Below are 18,779 nucleotides of genomic sequence, written 5' to 3'. Positions count from 1 at the left end.
GTCCTGGGTTGGATGGTGGCAACTATGGAGGCCGTACCCTTTGCCCAGTTTCATTACCGCCCCCTTCAACTGGCGATTCTCTCTCGATGGAACAGGTCTCCCCTGTCCCTCGATCGTCAGATTGTTCTCCCTCGCAGGGTCCGTCAGTCTTTGCTCTCCCCTTCTTCTCCAAGGGCGGTCCTTTCTTCCCCTTCACTGGCAGGTTGTTACAACGGATGCCAGCCTGTCGGGCTGGGGCGGTGTGTTCAGGGATTGGACGGTTCAGGGACTCTGGTCTCCCCCGGAGACTCTTCTCCCGATAAACATATTGAAATTACGGGCGATTCTTCTTTGTCTTCTTCATTGGTAGTCCCGTCTTCAGTCCCGTCCTGTCCACGTTCAGTCGGACAATGCCACGGCCATGGCGTACATAAATCGTCTGGGCGGCACTCGCAGCTCAGCAGCCATTGCCGAGGTGACCAAGATTCACATTCCGGGAGTGCTCAACTGGGAAGCGGACTTCCTCAGTCGGTCCTCTCCCTACCCCGGCGAGTGGTCTCTTCATCCGGAGGTCTTTGCGCAGCTCTGCGACCTCTGGGGCATTCCGGACATGGACCTCTTCGCGTCCCGGCACAATCGGAAGATTCTTCTGTTTGTGTCCAAGTCCCGGGACCCTCAGGCTCTGGCCGTGGACGCCCTAGTGATTCCTTGGGCGGGGTTCGCCCTACCTTATCTGTTTCCTCCTCTTCCGCTTCTTCCCAGGGTGCTGAGGAAGCTCAAGGCAGAGGGCGTCTCCGCCATTCTGGTAGCTCCAGATTGGCCCCGAAGGTCGTGGTATGCCGATGTATTCAGGCTGCGGGACGACGCTCCTCTGCGCCTTCCGCTCCGCCCGGACCTACTCTCTTAGGGTCCTCTTGCCACCCCAATTTACAGTCGCTGCATTTGATGGCGTGGCAGTTGAGACCGTGGTTTTGAGGGCCCGCGGGTTCTCTTCCCAAGTCATTCACGTCAAGCTCAAGGCTCGTAAGCCCTCCTCCGCAAGAATTTACCACCGTACTTGGCGGTCTTATTTTCGTTGGTGTGAAGCTCAGGACTTCTCTCCGGTGACCTTCTCGAGTCCCCGTCTCCTCTCTTTTTTGCAGTCGCGGCTGGAGCTGGGGTTGTTTCTCAGTTCCCTTAAAGGTCAGGTTTCGGTCCTTACTGTTCTATTCCAGCGACCCCTGGCTTTTAATTCTCATGTCCAGACCTTCCTGCAAGGAGTGGCGCACGCTGTTCCTCCTTATCGGTCGCCTTCTCCCCCTTGAGACTTGAATTTGGTTCTGAGTGCCCTCCAGGGGGCACCCTTTGAGCCCCTTAGAGAGGTGTCTCTCCGCCTCCTTTCTTGTAAAGTGGCGTTTCTTGTGGCTATCACCTCCATCCAGAGGGTGTCTGAACTGGCAGCTCTTTCCTGACGTTCTCCGTTTCTGGTGATCCACCAGGACAAGGTCGTCTTCCGGCCAGATCCTTCCTTTTTTCCTAAAGTGGTCTCAGCTTTTCATCTCAATGAGGACATTGTCCTCCCGTCTTTTTGTCCGGCTCCTTCTCATCCTAAGGAGCGCTTGCTACACAAGCTGGATGTAGTTCGGGCTGTTCGGTCTTATCTCTCCATCACTTCTTCGTTTCGTCAGTGTGATTCCTTTTTCGTCCTTACGGAACGTCGTCGCAAGGGACAACCTGCTTCCAATGCCACCATTTCTCGGTGGATTTGGTCTGCCATTTTGGAAGCCTATCGCTGTAAGGGGAAGATTCCTCCTTTCAGGGTTGTAGCTCATTCCACTCGTTCCGTTGGGGCATCCTGGGCTCTCCAGAATAGAGCCTCGGCCTCGCAGATTTGCAAGGTGGCTACCTGGTCGTCTTTGCACACTTTCTCGAGGTTTTACCAAGTTCATACTTTCGCATTGGCTGATGCTAGTCTGGGTCGTAAAGTGTTGCAGGCGTCAGTGGATCGGCCGTCTGCCTGAATACTTATCTGCCCACCCAAGGGACGGCTTTGGTACGTCCCACGGTCTGTGTCCCCCAATGGAGCCGATAGAGAAAAGGAGATTTTTTAACACTTACCGTAAAATCTCTTTCTCGAAGGATCCATTGGGGGACACAGCTCCCGCCCTTTTTGGGTTTTTTCCTTTGGTTCTCTGTCCGAGGGTGTGTTCAGTTATGTTTTTTCTTCTGGTCCTCGGACAGTTTTAGGTTTTTCTTTGACCTATTGGTCTCCTCCTATTGCTCTGGAACTTAAACTGACAAGCTCAGAGCCTGAAGGCGGGTATATCCTGCTGGGAGGAGCTGACTTTTTTTTATTACCATAGTGTCAAACCTCCTTAGAGACAGCAGCATACACCCAGGGTCTGTGTCCCCCAATGGATCCTTTGAGAAAGAGATTTTATGGTAAGTGTTAAAAAATCTCCTTTTTTTTTTTATTCACTAGGAAATATCCTGGTTTGATGACAAGAAAAATAGCACGGGAGCTTTAACAACCAGACTCTCTACTGAAGCGTCTCAGATTCAAACTGTATGTACACAGTTTAGGCAAATTTGGATTTACTAAGTTTTTATAATGCAGTAGTTATACATACATTTTACACAAGACCTAGTATCTCAATTCAAAATGCCATAAATTGTAGAGTGTAACTCAAGACAAAAACTAAATATGCTCTTAAAATGCGGCTTTGGCCCTCTATTTGATTTATTTTTCCAAAATGGATACTTTCCAAAGATCTGCTGTTGTCTTCTACGAGGCTTCAGTTTAAGAGGTTATCCAGGAATCGAAAAACAGGAATAATTTCTTTCAAAGACCGCTCCCTGTCTGTCCCCAGGTTGGGTGTGGTTCTGCAGCCCAAAGTTGAGACAGACAGGGAGTGGTCTTTGAAAGAAATTAGGTCTGTTTTTCGATTCCTGGATAACCACTTAAAAGCCTTAGCTAGGCCAGATGCTGGCATGAGTAGAGATGATTGATTTGATTTGGCATGAATTAGACAAAGAATTGAACCAAAAATAAATAAGATATATTAGAATTCCAAATATGTGATTTATTTCAGATTATTTTTTACTCCCTGCTCATGTACACATGGGCTAGAGGTAGGCAAAGATCCTTTATATAGTAAAGTCTCCACCAACTACATTAACTGAGCCAAGCACTCTGCACCTAACCCAGCTGCTCAGTGTACTGTCCTTGAGCAGGAGCAGTCCCTGCTCCTGTACATATTTTTGTGGTTACTCAGGGAACTTTTAAATCTAAATCAGGATCTGACAGGTAGATTCTCCTTATTAGACCTGAAATTAATTAGATTAGAAATCGTGTTAGATTCGATCTTCTCGAGTCATTAGTCAGCCAGCAACTGTACAAGAAGTTAATTACCTGTCTATCACACACATATATATATATATACATATATATATATATATATATATATATATATATATATATATATATAGACAGTGTGGTTAATAATACAAAACATCTTTGAGAGCTCAAGAGAAAGTGACCTACCTGGTATTTCTTGAGCTTTATTTGCATAAAGCTGTATGGAATTAAATGTACTTCAGTGATACGTAAAGTTTAATTGTGTTATGCCCTACTACATAGAAAATGTGCATCACTCTCAAACATTTATTTTGTTATTCTTATGATGGCTACCTGTTTTCTAGAAAATGTAAGTTCCATTTCTTTTTTTAAACAGGCAACAGGCTCCAGGCTCGGTTTACTTGCGCAGAATTTTTCCAGCATGGGACTGTCCATTTTAATCGCTTTCTTTTATGGCTGGGAGTTGACTTTGCTGATACTTGCAATGACTCCTGTCCTTGTGGTTACTGGTCTACTAGAGACCAGGGCCCTTGTTGGCTTTGCTAACCGTGATAAAAAGGATCTTCAAGAAGCAGGAAAGGTATCCAAAAGCCTTAAATTAATATTAATCTGTGTCACCACTCTAAGGCTGCTTTCACACTATAAAATTCATGCGTTTTAAACATCCATTTGATGTTCCGTTATGAAAACCCTGAAATTCGGCCATTAAACGTCCGTTAGAAAATCCCATTATAGTCTATGGGATTTTTACATTATCCGTTTTAATCCTTTATAGTCCATTATTAATAACGGTCGTTATTTTGTGACGGAAGATAGTAACCTAAGAAATAGTGCATGCAAAGGGGTACTCCGGTGGAAATGTTTTTTTTGTTTTTTTATCGACTGGTGCCAGAAAGTTACAGATTTGTAAATTACTTCTATTAAAAATTTTTTATCCTTCCAGTACTTATTAGCTGCTGAATACTACAGAGGAAATTATTTTCTTTTTGGAACAAAGTGCTCTCTGCTGACATCACGAGCACAGTGCTCTCTGCTGACATCTCTGTCCATTTTAGGAACTGTCCAGAGCAGCATATGTTTGCTGTGGGGATTTTCTCCTACTCTGGACAGTTCTTAAAATGGACAGAGATGTCAGCAGAGAGCACTGTGCTCTCTCTGTTTAACTTTCTGGCACCAGTTGATTTAAAAAAAAAAAAAAAAGGTTTTCACCGGAGTACCCCTTTAAAGTGTACCTGCCGTCAACAAAAACTTTTGTATATTGTAGATAATACCATTATATGTATATTTTCAATATACATTGGTTACAAAATGTGTATGTTTTTGGGTGAAAAAGTGCTATCCCTGCTTGTCCTGTCTACACTCCCTGTATTGGACTCCTCATTGAGACACACAGGCAATAGCTGTAGGGACAAAAATATACATATTTTTTAACCAATGTATATTATAAATATACATATAATGGTATTATCTACATTATATAAAAAGTTTTTGTTACATACATTGACCACATACAGCCGACCATGGCCTAGCAGGGGCTAGTGTCTCTATGTCAAACATACCTTTTACTGCAAACTTGTGTCTTTATTTTCTGAAGAATTATGTTTATTCTGTATCCCAATAGACCAGAGAGATGTGGTCAGGGGTCTGTTGTGGACCTGGTGGCAGTGTCTCTCTCCACTACGTCACGCTGCTTTGATTAACACAGGGCTCTCCTGCCAATGGCAGCCCTGTGTGTTTTGTGTACACATGCAAGGTGTACTTCTTGTGGAGAGTTCACTTCTTGCCTCTAGGAACAGTCCTCATTGGCAGCGCATGTGCAGACAAAACACACAGGGCTGCCTATGGCAGAAAAGTCCTGTGTGTCACTCATAGCTGCATGATCTAGTTGAAGGAGACGCTGAGGCACAAGGGGCACAGGGGACCCTTGGCCACATCTCTTGGACCCAGTGGAACGCAAAATAATTTTTTTTTAGAGAATAAAGACAGAAGATTGCATTCACATTCACGCATACAAAAAACTGAGGCGCAAATCTACACCAGCCTTGACTTGACTTACAAAACTAACTGCAAGCAGCATTACTAAAAGTCGCACATTTTGTCGCAAGGGCTAAAAAGTCTCACAAAAAGTCACAGAGGAGTAACCTACAAAGTGGAGTACTGAAGTAAGAAATGTCATCCGCACCAGATTTATCCCATGCCCTGCGCTGTGTAATAAATTTGGTGCAGGTATACAGTTTGTAACACATGAATTAATGGGGGTAAAGGGATGTTAACCTACACCACTCTTTTTATTTATTTATTTATTTATTTTTTTTAAATGTTTAATTCAGATCCTTGTTAAGATTTTATTTTTTTTTATTTATTTTTTTTCAAATAAAATGTTATTCATTTTCATTTCAAATAGCAATACAACAGTGCAGAGACAACTGGGTATTCCCAAAGAAATGTAGTATACAAGGATGCAAAAAAAGATTGCTTTGTAGGTCAAATGCAATAAACATAGACATGATGGGCTCTTGATGAATATATTGTGTCTAAAAGAAGTATAAACAATGACATTCCTTTATGTTGAATGCAAATCTTGTATAAAGCTTTACACAATTCTTTTCATACAAAATATATTTTTTCTGACTCAATTCATAGATTGCAACCGAAGTTGTAGAAAATATCCGAACTGTTGTGTCCTTAACAAGAGAAAAAACTTTTGAAAAAAATTATACTGAAAGTCTACAGAAGCCCTACAGGTCAGATACCTGAACAGAATCTATACAACGGTGTAAACAAATTTTGACATGCTTATACAGAACAGAAGGAAAGAAAGATGTATAAAAAGATGAATACCAAATAATATAAGCATAACTATGTCTTAGATAAAACAAATGCATCTTACCTATTTAAATAATGTTTTGGCATGGATTATCCATAAGCTTCAATGTAAAAAACACAAATTTGGGTTAGTATTTTTTTATAAGTGGAGTATAAACTCAAGAGTGGACTGACCACTCACTGCCTAATTTTCTCAGCAGATCCATGAACAAATCACACACACCGTCAGGCACTGGTGAACGTTACTGCAGGAGCAGACCTAGCAATAACGTGGGCTCTTTACATGCACATTGTCCTTGGTGCTTAACCCCTTAAGGACCGAGCCCTTTTTCACTTTAAGGACCGGAGCGTTTTTTGCAATTCTGACCACTGTCACTTTAAACATTAATAACTCTGGAATACTTTTAGTTATCATTCTGATTCCGAGATTGTTTTTTCGTGACATATTCTACTTTAACTTAGTGGTAAAATTTTATGGTAACTTGCATCCTTTCTTGGTGAAAAATCACCAAATTTGATGAAAAAAATGAAAATTTTGCATTTTTCTAACTTTGAAGCTCTCTGCTTGTAAGGAAAATGGATATTCAAAATATATTTTTTTTGGGTTCACATATACAATATGTGTACTTTATGTTTGCATCATAAAATTTATGAGTTTTTACTTTTGGAAGACACCAGAGGGCTTCAAAGTTCAGCAGCAATTTTGACATTTTTCACAAAATTTTCAAACTCGCTATTTTTCATGGACCAGTTCACGTTTGAAGTGGATTTGAAGGGTTTTTCATTTTAGAAATACCCCATAAAAGACCCCATTATAAAAACTACACCCCCCAAAGTATTCAAAATGACATTCAGTAAGTGTATTAACCCTTTAGGTGTTTCACAGGAATAGCAGCAAAGTGAAGGAGAAAATTCAAAATCTTCATTTTTTACACTCGCATTTTCTTGTAGACCCAATTTTTGAATTTTTGAAAGGGGTAAAAAGGAGAAAATGTTTACTTGTATTTGAAACCCAATTTCTCTCGAGTAAGCACATACCTCATATGTCTATGTTAATTGTTCAGCGGGCGCAGTAGAGGGCTCAGAAGGGAAGGAGCGTCAAATGGTTTTTGGGGGGCATGTCACCTTTAGGAAGCCCCTATGGTGCCAGAACAGCAAAAAAACACACATGGCATACCATTTTGGAAACTAGACTCCTCAGGGAACGTAACAAGGGGTAAAGTGAACCTTAATACCCCACAGGTGTTTCACGACTTTAGCATATGTAAAAAAAATTATATTTTTTTTACCTAAAATGCTTGGTTTCCCAAAAATTTTACATTTTTAAAAAGTGTAATAGCAGAAAATACCCCCCAAAATTTGAAACCCAATTTCTCCCGATTCAGAAAACACCCCATATGGGGGTGAAAATTGCTCTGCTGGCGCACTACAGGTCTCAGAAGAGAAGGAGTCACATTTGGCTTTTTGAAAGCAAATTTTGCTCTGGGGGCATGTCGCATTTAGGAAGCCCCTATGGTGCCAGGACAGCAAAAAAAAAAACACATGGCATACCATTTTGGAAACTAGACCCCTCGGGGAACGTAACAAGGGGTAATGTGAACCTTAATACCCTACAGGTGTTTCACGACTTTTGCATATGTGAACATTTTTTATTTTTTTTTACCTAAAATGCTTGGTTTCCCAAAATTTTTACATTTTTAAAAAGGGTAATAGCAGAAAACACCCCCCAAAATTTGAAGCCCAATTTCTCCCGATTCAGAAAACACCCCATATGGGGGTGAAAAGTGCTCTGCTGGCGCACTACAGGTCTCAGAAGAGAAGGAGTCACGTTTGGCTTTTTGAAAGCAAATTTTGCTCTGGGGGCATGCCGCATTTAGGAAGCCCCTATGGTGCCAGGACAGCAAAAAAAAAAACACATGGCATACCATTTTGGAAACTAGACCCCTCGGGGAACGTAACAAGGGGTTAAGTGAACCTTTATACCCCACAGGTGTTTTATGACTTTTGTATATGTAAAAAAAAAAATTATTTTTTTTACCTAAAATGCTTGTTTTCCCAAAAATTTTACATTTTTAAAAAGGGTAATAGCAAAAAATACCCCACAAAATTTGAAGCCCAATTTCTCCCGAGTACGGCGATACCCCATATGTGGCCCTAAACTGTTGCCTTGAAATACGACAGGGCTCCAAAGTGAGAGTGCCATGCGCATTTGAGGCCTAAATTAGGGATTGCATAGGGGTGGACATAGGGGTATTCTACGCCAGTGATTCCCAAACAGGGGGCCTCCAGCTGTTGTAAAACTCCCAGCATGCCTGGACAGTCAGTGGCTATCTGGCAATACTGGGAGTAGTTGTTTTGCAACAGCTGGAGGCTCCGTTCTGGAAACAGTGGCGTACCAGACGTTTTCATTTTTATTGGGGAGGGGGGCTGTGTAGGGGTATGTGTATATGTAGTGTTTTTTACTTTTTATTTTATTTTGTGGTAGTGTAGTGTAGTGTTTTTAGGGTACAGTCACACGAGCGGGGGTTCACAGTAGTTTCTCGCTGGCGGTTTGAGCTGCGGCAGAAAATTTGACGCAGCTCAAACTTGCAGCCGGATACTTACTGTAATCCTCCGCCCATGTGAGTGTACCCTGTACGTTCACATTGGGGGGGGGAACATCCAGCTGTTGCAAAACTACAACTCCCAGCATGGACGGTCTATCAGTGCATGCTGGGAGTTGTAGTTTTGCAACCGCTGGAGGCTCCGTTTTGGAAACAGTGACGTACCAGACGTTTTTCATTTTTATTGGGGAGGGGAGGGGGGCTGTGTAGGGGTATGTGTATATGTAGTGTTTTTTACTTTTTATTTTATTTTGTGTTAGTGTAGTGTAGTGTTTTTAGGGTACAGTCGCATGGGCGGGGGTTCACAGTAGTTTCTCGCTGGCAGTTTGAGCTGCGACAGAAAATTTGCTGCAGCTCAAACTTGCAGCCGGATACTTACTGTAATCCTCCGCCCATGTGAGTGTACCCTGTACATTCACATTGGGGGGGGAAACATCCAGCTGTTGCAAAACTACAACTCCCAGCATGTACGGTCTATCAGTGCATGCTGGGAGTTGTAGTTTTGCAACAGCTGGAGACACACAGGTTGTGAAACACCGAGTTTGGTAACAAACTCAGTGTTTTGCAACCAGTGTGCCTTCAGCTGTTGCAAAAGCTACAACCCCCAGCATGTACGGACAGCGGAAGGGCATGCTGGGTCTTGTAGTTATGCAACAGCCGGAGTCATACTACATTGGCTGGGGATGCTGGGGATTGTAGTTATGCAACAGCTGGAGACACACTGGTTTACTACTTAACTCAGTGTGCCTTCAGCTGTTGCAAAACTACAACTCTCAGCAGTCACCGACAGCCAACGGGCATGCTGGGAGTTGTAGTTATGCAACCACCAGATGCACCACTACAACTCCCAGCATGCACTTTAGCTGATTGTGCAAGCTGGGAGTTGTAGTTACACAACAGCTGAAGGTACACTTTTACATAGAAAGAATGTGCCTTCAGCTGTTGCAAAACTACAAGTCCCAGCATGCCCTTGTTGCATGCTGGGAGCTGTTGCTAAGCAACAGCAGGAGGCTGTCACTCACCTCCAACGATCCAGCAGCACAGGTCAGTCCCTCGTCGTCTCCGCCGCCGCCGCTGCTCCTGGGGCCCCGATCCCAACAGGGACGCCGGGGATCGGGGTCCCCAGCACCGGGGGTCGTCTTCCCGCACCCGCTCACGTCCTCCGGAAGAGGGGCGGAGCGGGTTGCGGGAGTGACACCCGCAGCAGGCGCCCTGATTGGTCGGCCGGTAATCCGGCCGACGAATCAGGGCGATCGTGAGGTGGCACCAGTGCCACCTCACCCCTGCTGGCAATGGCTGTTCGGGGCCGTCTCTGACGGCCCCGATCAGCCAGTAATTCCGGGTCATCGGGTCACTGGAGACCCGATTGACCCGGAATCTGCCGCAGATCGCTGGACTGAATTGTCCAGCGATCTGCGGCAATCGCCGACATGGGGGGACATAATGACCCCCCTGGGCGATATGCCGGGATGCCTGCTGAACGATTTCAGCAGGCATCCGTCTCCGGCTCCCCTCCGGCTAGCGGCGAGGGCCGGAAATGCTCAGGGCGTATCCATACGCCCTCGGTCCTTAAGGACTTGAAAACGGGGGCCTATGGATACGCCCTATGTCCTTAAGGGGTTAAAGGGGTACTCCGGTGGAAAAGTTTTTTTTTTTTTTTTTAAATGAACTGGTGCCAGAAACAGATTTGTAAATGACTTCTATTAAAAATCTTTACCCTTCCAGTACTTATTAGCAGCTGTATGCTACAGAGGAAATTCTATTTTTTTATTTATTTTTTGTCTTGTCCACAGTGCTCTCTGCTGACACCTTTGTCCTTGTCAGAAACTGTCCAGAGCAGCATAGGTTTGCTACGGGGATTTTCTCTTGCTCTAGACAATTCCTGATACAGGCGTCAAGTGTCAGCAGAGAGCACTGTGGACAAGGCAAAAAAAAAGAAATTCAAACATAATAGAATTTCCTCTGTAGCATACAGCTGTTAATAAGTACTGGAAGGGTAAAGATTTTTTAATAGAAGTAATTTACAAATCTGTTTCTGGCACCAGTTAATTAAAAAAAAAAACTACCTACCCCCCCCTGCACCGATCCCTCTCCCTTTACTGCATTTCATGTTGTGAGTATATTTCAATAAAGAAGCTGATTTTAGAGAAGACTGGTGAGTGCCGATTATTCATATTTCCTTCACTGCACTGAAGATTTGAACTATGTTATTCAATCAGAGCACCACCACATCTCTATGGGTTTTCCTAGTTGAGTGTCCGTCCAAATAGTCCAGTTTAGCCAATCACAGCAGTGCCGAATATCACACCTTCGTTTTTTGTTTTTTTTTTTTGTTTTTTTTTTACAAATCTGTTTAACTTTCTGGCACCAGTTGATAAAAATAAAAAAAATTCCAATGGAGTACCCCTTTAACAGCACAAACTGTGTATAGATGAGTATAAGAAATCCAGTTGATGAGAATAAAACGGTTGAGCACTCACCTTGGTGTTCAGATACATCTTCTTTATTGATCATACATCAACATGTAGTAAAAACAAGGCATAGCGCTATGCCTCGTTTTTACTACAAGTTGATGCATGATCAATAAAGATGTATTTGCAAACCAGGTGAGTGCTCCATAGGTTTATTCTCTTTAACTGAATTCTGATAAATTTTTGTACGCTGTAAAAAAACATTTAAAAATAGACAAAGTACATATATATATATTTTATATATATATATATATATGTGTGTGTGTGTGTGTGTGTGTGTATGTGTTCATTCCTTTTTTGTTGATAATTTTTTTAATTACATTTTTGATCAGTTAGATTAGTCTCATATCTTCTCATCCATCGACTACAGTATCTTTAATGCATAACATCTTGCATCTTTTCATCTTCATGTGTAGGAATTCACAGCGAAAGGCCCAGATATATGGTATTTGCTTTGCATTCAGTCAGTCTTTCATATTTTTTGCCTATGCAGCAAGTTATCGCTTTGGAGCCTTTTTAATGACAGAGGGAAGGATGAACATGGAAGAAGTGATGCTGTAAGTATAAAGTTGTAAGATAATGTATTTGTCAAGTGCTTTGGTGCCATAGTCCCTGTTTTTGATGATCTTGGTTAGAGGAATAATAAGAGGGTGGCTAGCCGGTCATGTGACCCTGGTGTTGGGTGCCAGGAGTTTCTGACAAGCCGCTCTGTTCTCTGACATTGTATTTAGATACAGGGCAGAAAACTGATTCTTTCTCACAGGTGAACTAAAATCTACAAAAACCCGGAAGTGGAGCCGGCACATCTGTGTGGGCTGACAGTCACTTGATGTCCACTAGACTCCTAATAGCGAAGCCCTCCAAACTCCCGCTACCTTGAGGTGGTGCTCAGTTAGACGAGGACGTAGTCACAATGCACAGAAGACAAGGAATAGACGGCAATCACCGCTCTTCAGGTAATCTTTATTTCTTCATGAACAGAGCCGCAGACAGGTGGAACTCAGCGGTCGGCAGGGGGCGTGTATGTGGGATGTTTCGTGCGTGACGCACTTCCTCAGCCAACGCGTTGGCTGAGGAAGTGCGTCACGCACGAAATGTCCCAAATACACGCCCCCTGCCGACCGCTGAGTTCCACCTGCCTGTGGCTCCGTTCATGAAAAAATAAAGATTACCTGAAGAGCGGTGAGTGCCGTCTATTCCTTGTCTTCTGTGCATTTTGAACTAAAATCTAGCTTAGTACTCCAGTCCCTGATATCAAGTTTGTCCTTGTTTCCACTGCTGTATGGGCCAAGTCCATATGATTAGTGATCAAGTACTTGTTATCCGGAGGCTATTAACCCCTTAAGGACCCTGGTACGTCATGAGTCTGCTCCCGTTCTATAGCGGGTCGGGCCCGGCCTCTAACAACGGCCTGGACCAGTGGCTAATAGTGCACGGCATTGATCGCGGTGCTGCGCGTTATTAACCCTTTAGACGTGGCATTCAAAGTTGAACGCCGCATCTAAAGTGAAAGTAAAACAATGCCGGTTAGCTCAGGGAGCTGTTTGGGATCGCTGCGGCAAAATCACGGCATCCTGAACAGCTTACATTACAGCCGGAGGGTGTCTACCTGCCTCCATGCTGTCTGATCGCTGAATGACTGCTCGGTGCCTGAGATCCAGGCATGAGCAGTCAAGCAGCAGAATCATCGATCAGTGGTTTCCTATGAAAAAAACAGTGATCAATGTAAAAGATCAGTGTGTGCAGTGTTATAGCCCCTTATGGGAGCTATAACACTGCAAAAAAAAAGCGAATAAAGATCATTTAACACCTTCCCTAATAAAAGATTGAATCACCCCCCTTTTCCCATTTAAAAAAAAAAGTGTGTAAATAAAAATAAACATATGTGGTATCGCCGTGTGCGGAAATGTCCGATTTATAAAAATATATTGTTAATTAAACCGCACGGTCAATGGCGTACGCACAAACAAATTCCAAACAAAATAGTGTATTTTTGGTCACTTTTTATATCATGAAATAATAAGTCAATAAGTCCTATCAATGCAAAAATTGTACCGCTAAAAACTTCAGATCATGACGCAAAAAATTATTCCTCATACCCCATACACGGAAGAATAGAAAATGTATAGGGATTAGAAGATAACAGTTTCAAACATATTAATTTTCCTGCATGTAGTTATGATTTCTCTATCGGCTCCATTGGGGGACACAGACCGTGGGTGTATGCTGCTGTCTCTAGGAGGTATGACACTATGGCAACAAAAAAAGTCAGCTCCTCCCAGCAGGATATACCCGCCTCCAGGCCCTGAGCTAATCAGTTTTTAGCTTAGTGTCTGAAGGAGGTGGACATGGTCTGGATTCCTCCAGACCAGGTCTTATGTTTTATTATTTTCCTAGTTAGTGATGTGTTAGATTTTTATTCCTTTTTCTTTCACATTTTCAGGTGGGGACTCAGGAACTGCGGCTCACTGTTTCCCCATTGCGATTGAGGGGGCACAGACATTGCGTATATGCGCTGTTCACCCCCTCTCGCCAACGGTCAGCGCCTGGGGTTGTACCTCATGGGTCCGGGTCCCCCTATTTCCCTGCTCGCCTCGCTCGCACATGGTAGCTCGGCGTGATGCAGGTAACAGAAAGCTGACTGAAGACCTCGCAGAAGACTCCATTAGGTAAGTTCTTCTGACTGAGGTGAGTATATATTTTTCTCCCTTTAGGTGCTGACTTGCAACCTCTGGAGACCCGAATATTTTGGCCCACCTTTCAGGGTCTAAGGGGCTGGCCTGTGTTGGGGCTCTATCTTTATTCAAAAAAGGGGCGAGCAATGGCATTTTGGGAAGTAAGGGGTTACTTTATTACTATGTACATGTGTGTGTGTGTGTGTTTTTATACTATGCGGCTGTCAGCCGCGGCGCTTACTATGCGGCTGACAACCGCGGAGCTTGTACTGTTCGGCACACGAAGCGCTGACTTACTTTCAGTTTAAGCAGCACAGCTGGCGGCGGATATGTGTATCACCCGCTCACTTCCCCACGGGCGCAAATGCGACTGACATGTGCGCCCAGGGCAAGGAGCGGGCGCCATTACTATTGTTCTTCACGGCGGCCGGGGCGCTATAGCTCCACCCACAGGGCCGCCGGAGCTTACTGGAGGCGCGAATCACCCTCCAATCAGCGCCGTGTGCGCAATTTTCGGAAGCAGAGGCCAATTAGACAGTGCCCCTGCTCCAGGCACGCCCCTCTATGGCTATTGGCTGGCCTGTTTCTCCTTTCTATCACTCAGAGCGGAGTTCTCCTCACAGCAGCTGCCAAAGGGGACACAGACTCGGGTGAGAGAGTTCCTTTTTTCATTATGTCCGTACCCAGAACTGTTCCTCCCTCTAAACAGACAACTGGAGCATTAGTTTCCTATTTTGTCTGTAAGAACTGCAATTCCAAAATGTCTGGTTCTGCTGAACCCACTTGCTCTGCCCCAGACCCCATGGTACCCCCAGATGCTCTTTCAGTTCCAGTGGATTCGGCCGCCCCTCCAGCCTGGGTTTCTTCCCTGTCCCATATATGGCTGACTTGACTCAAGTCTCCCTTTCGGCGGCTGAGGCCTCCCGTGACGTGGTGTCTGCCTTGAAGAAGTCTGCTGTGCGCCGGCCCTCTAAAGGGTCCCGCTCCCCTTCTCCACATACTTCACGCTCTCACAAGCGAACTAGGGGTGCATCTTCTGACTCTTCCATTGAGTCGTCAGGTAGACGTGGGCGCTCCCCTCGTGGGTCCCGTCCCCCCAGGTCATCTGGTCACAAACGTCGCTCCTCCAGAGGACGTTCCCGGAGTCGCCACTCTGCCTCGGCAGAGCCGCGTACCCGGTCAGGGTCGCCCCCCTCCAGGGCTGCCTCCACTCGCTCCACTCTCCTGGTGAACTGGCGGATGAGGCTTTCGAATCGACATCTGACTCGGAGGATCGCTCGGATACAGTTGAAACAATGAACTCATTGGTTGCGGCCATAAGAGACACCTTTCACTTAGAGGACCCAGGATCTTCGGACGTGACTCCTGAAGTATCCTTTCATCGTGCTATACCGGCACCTCAAAGGTTCAGCTCTCACTCTGAATTTGGCACCCTTCTGGAATCTGCATGGAAACATCCAGACTAGTGGTTCCCGGGAATGAAGAAGGTTCAGGTTCGTTACCCATTCGACAAGGACCTTGTCTCTAAGGTGGTTTCCCCTCCCTCGGTGGATCCACCAATTTCCCGCCTCTCTAAGGCTACTACACTGCCGCTGGCGCTACTACACTGCCGCTGCCGCGGCTGCTTTCAAGGACTCGACGGACAAGAAGGTGGAGTCTTTAGTGAAGTTTGCCTCTGAAGCAGCAGGCTCTTCTCTGCTTCCCACCTTCGCCTCAGCTTAGGTGTCCAAAGCCCTATCGGTGTGGTGCTTAAAACTCTATCAGGGTATCCAGGCGGGATCCCCCCCCCCCCCCCCCCAGAGGATCTGTCTGCTTTGGTTCTGTGCACAGCTTCTATGCAGTCAGCCCATTGTGCTGCTTTGCTGTGGGTCACCTGGCGGCCCTCCGCCGTTCCATGTGGCTTAAGGCTTGGGATGCAGATGCCGCTTCCAAAAGGTCTCTCACCAAGCTTCCTTTTACTGGTGCCCGTCTTTTTGGCAAGCGCCTTGACGAGATTATCTCTGAGGCGACGGGGGGTAAGAGTTCCTTGTTGCCTAAAAAAAGGCTCGCTCTACTTTCCAGAGGAAGTCCTCTTCCTTTCGGTCCTTTCGGACTTTTGGCCCCCATAAGGGTTCGGGGCAGACGCCTTCGCGGGACAAGAACCAACCGTTCCGGCCGTTTTGCGGCCAAATCTGGCAACCGCAAACCCACTTCTGCATGAAGTGATGCCCCCACCCGCAGATTTTTCTTGGGTGGGAGGTCGTCTCTTATTTTTTCGAGACCTCTGGACCTCACACATTCAGGACTCTTGGGTCAGGGACGTGGTGTCCAACGGATACCGAATCGAGTTTGCCTCCCTCCCGAGGGATCGTTTTTTCAGTCCCGGGCTCCCCGGTCTCCTTCTCTGGCGAAGCAGTTTCAAGAGGCTCTTCGGTCCCTGCTTCTCCAGGGAGTTATTGTCCCCGTTCCTCCAAGGGAACGTTTTCAGGGTTTCTATTCCAATCTTTTTGTGGTCCCAAGAAGGGTGGTTCGGTGCGGCCAATCCTGGACCTCAAGCGTCTCAACCGTCATCTTCTCATCCGCCACTTCCGAATGGAATCCCTCCGTTCGGTAGTGGCATCCATGGAACAAGGGGAATTTCTTTCTTCGGTGGACATCAAAGATGCCTACCTCCATGTTCCAATATTTCTCGGCCATCAACGGTACATCCGTTTTGCGATTCTGGAGGGGCATTTTCAATTCATAGCCCTCCCCTTTGGTCTGGCCACTGCTCCTCGGGTCTTTACCAAGATCCTTGCGCCAGTGATAGCCCTGTTGCGGTCGAGAGGAGTCTCAGTGATCCCTTACCTAGATGACCTTCTCATCAAGGCTCCCACCAGAGTCCAGACCCTGGAGAATGTGGATCTCACCCTCCAGACCCTGGATCGCTTCGGGTGGATGGTCAACAGGGACAAGTCTCCCACCCAGTCTCTGATCTTCCTGGCACTTCAATTCAACAGGGCCTCTGCCCGGATTTGCCTTCCGCCGGACAAACGTCTGACTCTCCTGTCAGGAGTCCGCTCCCTTCGGGCCCAGGTCCCAGTTTCCATCCGCGTTTGCATGGAAGTCTTGGGTCGGATGGTAGCGGCCATGGAGGCCGTACCCTTTGCCCAGTTTCAATACCGTCCCCTTTAACTGGTGATTCTCTCTCAATGGGACAGATCTCCTCTGTCTCTCGATCGCAAGATTGCTCTCCCTCTTCGGATCCGTCAGTCTCTGCTCTGGTGGCTCCGCTCCCCCTTTCTTCTTCAGGGGCGATCATTTCTTCCCCTCCACTGGCAGGTGGTTACAACGGATTACAGTATGTCAGGCTGGGGCGGTGTGTTCAGGGACTGGACGGTTCAAGGCCTCTGGTCTCCCCGGGAAGCCCTTCTTCCGATAAACATCTTGGAACTGAGGGCAATTCTTCTTTGCCTTCTTCTTTGGGAGTCCCTGCTTCAGTCCCGCCCCTTCCGCGGCCGTGGCATACATAAATCGGCAAGGCGGCACTCACAGCTCGGCAGCCATGACCGAGGTAACGAAGATTCTCATCTGGGCGGAAAACAAGGTTCCGGCCATTTCGGCGATTCACATTCCGGGTGTGCTCAACTGGGAAGCGGACTTCCTCAGTCGGTCCACAGCCGACCCCGGCGAGTGGTCCCTGCATCCGTAGGTCTTCGCGCAGATCTGCAACCTCTGGGACATTCCAGACGTGGACCTCTTCGCGTCTCGGCACAAACGGAAGATCCTTCCATTTGTGGCGAAGTCCCGGGACGCCCTGCCGCTAACTGTGAACGCCCTAGTGATTCCTTGGACGGGGTTTGCTCTGCCCTATCTGTTTCCTCCCCTTCCGCTCCTTCCCAGGGTTCTGAGGAAGCTCAAAGCGGAGGACGTTCCCGCCATACTGATAGCTCCGGATTGGGCCCGAAGGTCGAGGTACGCCGACGTGGTCAGGCTCCTGGACGACACTCCACTACGCCTTCCACTTCATTCGGACCTGCTGTCTCAGGGTCCTCTTTGCCACCCCAATTTACAGTTGCTGCATTTGACGGCGTGGCGTTTGAGGCCGCGGTTTTGAGAGCCCGCGGTTTCTCTTCCCAAGTCATTCGCACCATGCTCAGGGCTCGTAAGCCGTCCTCGGCAAAAATTTACCACCGTACTTGGCGGTCTTATTTTCGTTGGTGTGAGGCTCAGGTTTTGTCTCCTGTTACTTTTTCTGTTCCCTGTCTTCTCTCCTCTCTGTCTCTCAGTTCCCTTAAGGGTCAGGTTTCGGCCCTTTCCATTCTTTTCCAGCGTCCTCTGGCTTCTAATTCTCATGTCCGGACCTTTCTTCAAGGAGTGGCGCATGCTGCCCCTCCTTATCAGTCACCTTGAATCTGGTTCTGGGGGTCCTCCAAGGTGAACCTTTTGAACCCCTTAGGGAGGTGTCCCTGCGCCTCGTTTCTTGGAAAGTGGCATTTCTTGTTGCTATCACCTCCATTTAGAGAGTGTCTGAATTGGCAGCTCTCTCCTGCCATTCTCCGTTTCTGGTGCTTCATCAGGACAAGGTTGTCTTCCGGCCAGATCCTTCCTTTTTGCCTAAGGTTGTTTCGGCCTTTCATCTCAATGAGGACATTTTTCTTCCGTCCTTTTGTCCCGCTACTTCTCATCCTAAGTAGCATTTACTCCACAAACTGGATGTGGTTCGGGCTGTTAGCTGTTACCTCTCTATCACTTCTTCGTTTCGTCAGTGCGATTCCTTTTTCGTCCTTACGGAAGGTCGTCGCAAGGGACCACCTGCTTCCAAGGCCACCATTTCTCGGTGGATCCGGTCTGCCATTTCGGAAGCCTATCGCTGTAGGGGAAGGTTCCTCCCTTCAGGGTTGTGGCTCATTCAACCTGTTCTGTTGGG

The 18,779-nt window shown here is 46.4% G+C and overlaps 1 protein-coding gene across 7 annotated transcripts in view; it reads left to right on the top strand.

Moving 5' to 3' along the window:
* LOC130273250 (ATP-binding cassette sub-family B member 5-like) overlaps positions 1–18,779 on the top strand; it is a 192,478-nt gene that overhangs the window by 161,374 nt on the left and 12,325 nt on the right. For all 7 annotated transcript variants that reach the window (XM_056519729.1, XM_056519727.1, XM_056519726.1 and 4 more), the window contains 4 exons: positions 2,441–2,524; positions 3,693–3,896; positions 5,960–6,060; positions 11,633–11,773. In XM_056519729.1, the coding sequence (XP_056375704.1) occupies positions 2,441–2,524; positions 3,693–3,896; positions 5,960–6,060; positions 11,633–11,773 (530 nt within the window). The remainder of the gene's footprint in view (positions 1–2,440; positions 2,525–3,692; positions 3,897–5,959; positions 6,061–11,632; positions 11,774–18,779) is intronic.

The sequence above is a fragment of the Hyla sarda genome, chromosome 5 (genome assembly GCF_029499605.1).
Source record: "Hyla sarda isolate aHylSar1 chromosome 5, aHylSar1.hap1, whole genome shotgun sequence".
In the NCBI taxonomy this organism is placed as follows: Eukaryota; Metazoa; Chordata; class Amphibia; order Anura; family Hylidae; genus Hyla; species Hyla sarda.
This window is presented reverse-complemented; position numbering and strand designations above follow the sequence as displayed.